This window comes from Debaryomyces fabryi (assembly GCF_001447935.2).
Source record: "Debaryomyces fabryi strain CBS 789 chromosome Unknown contig00486, whole genome shotgun sequence".
Classification (NCBI taxonomy): Eukaryota; Fungi; Ascomycota; class Pichiomycetes; order Serinales; family Debaryomycetaceae; genus Debaryomyces; species Debaryomyces fabryi.
This window is the reverse complement of record NW_015385907.1, coordinates 1-616: the sequence shown is the minus strand read 5'-3', so window position 1 is coordinate 616 and position 616 is coordinate 1. Positions and strand designations below refer to the sequence as shown.

Sequence of the window (616 nt, the reverse complement as noted above, 5' to 3'; positions counted from 1 at the left end):
CGCAGTTACCTGGCCAGGCTTAACCCATCCATCAACGTCATTCAAAATTACTCTATCTTCTGATTTGATTTTAACTTGGTAAGTTAATTTACGCCAATGAAATATATCTCCAGAAGAAGGTAATTTATCCATGTCGCTGTCGGACATCTTTTCATTGTTAAATTCTGGATCGACTTTTTCAATATTTCCACTTTCAATATCCTTCCGTTTTAACCTGTTTTTCTTCAAAGCACTTCTTTGGAACAATAATATTTCTCCTTTCTGCATAGCGCCTTTATTATACTCACAGATAATAATATGAACAAACAAAAAGAACAAAACAAAGGCCACAATAATACCCCAGTTTCTCCACCTATGACTGAAGTAATATTCAAAAGACTGATTTATATAATCGTCCCCATTAACAATATTAGATCCAGTACTGGCTCCCACTACGGAACAAACTATAGAATCACCAGACGTTGGGTATCCTGGACCAGAAGGAACAAACTGTGCGCAGTCAAAGTTACGACCATGGAACTCGTTTGCAATTAAAGCTTCAAATGCATACCCCACAGGGTCAAGATAGTTAATCCAACGACACCACCCAAGCATTTCAGGTGTTGGAATAACAAAA

The 616-nt window shown here is 37.3% G+C and overlaps 1 protein-coding gene across 1 annotated transcript; it reads right to left on the bottom strand.

The window, feature by feature from the left end:
• Nucleotides 1-36: 36 nt before the first annotated feature.
• Nucleotides 37-594, bottom strand: AC631_06017 (uncharacterized protein; the record flags this gene model as incomplete). The annotated part of the gene is made up of 1 exon (XM_015614846.1): nucleotides 37-594. A coding segment is annotated over one exon (558 nt), but the record flags the coding sequence as incomplete, so codon positions are not given.
• Between the last annotated feature and the right edge of the window lie 22 nt (nucleotides 595-616).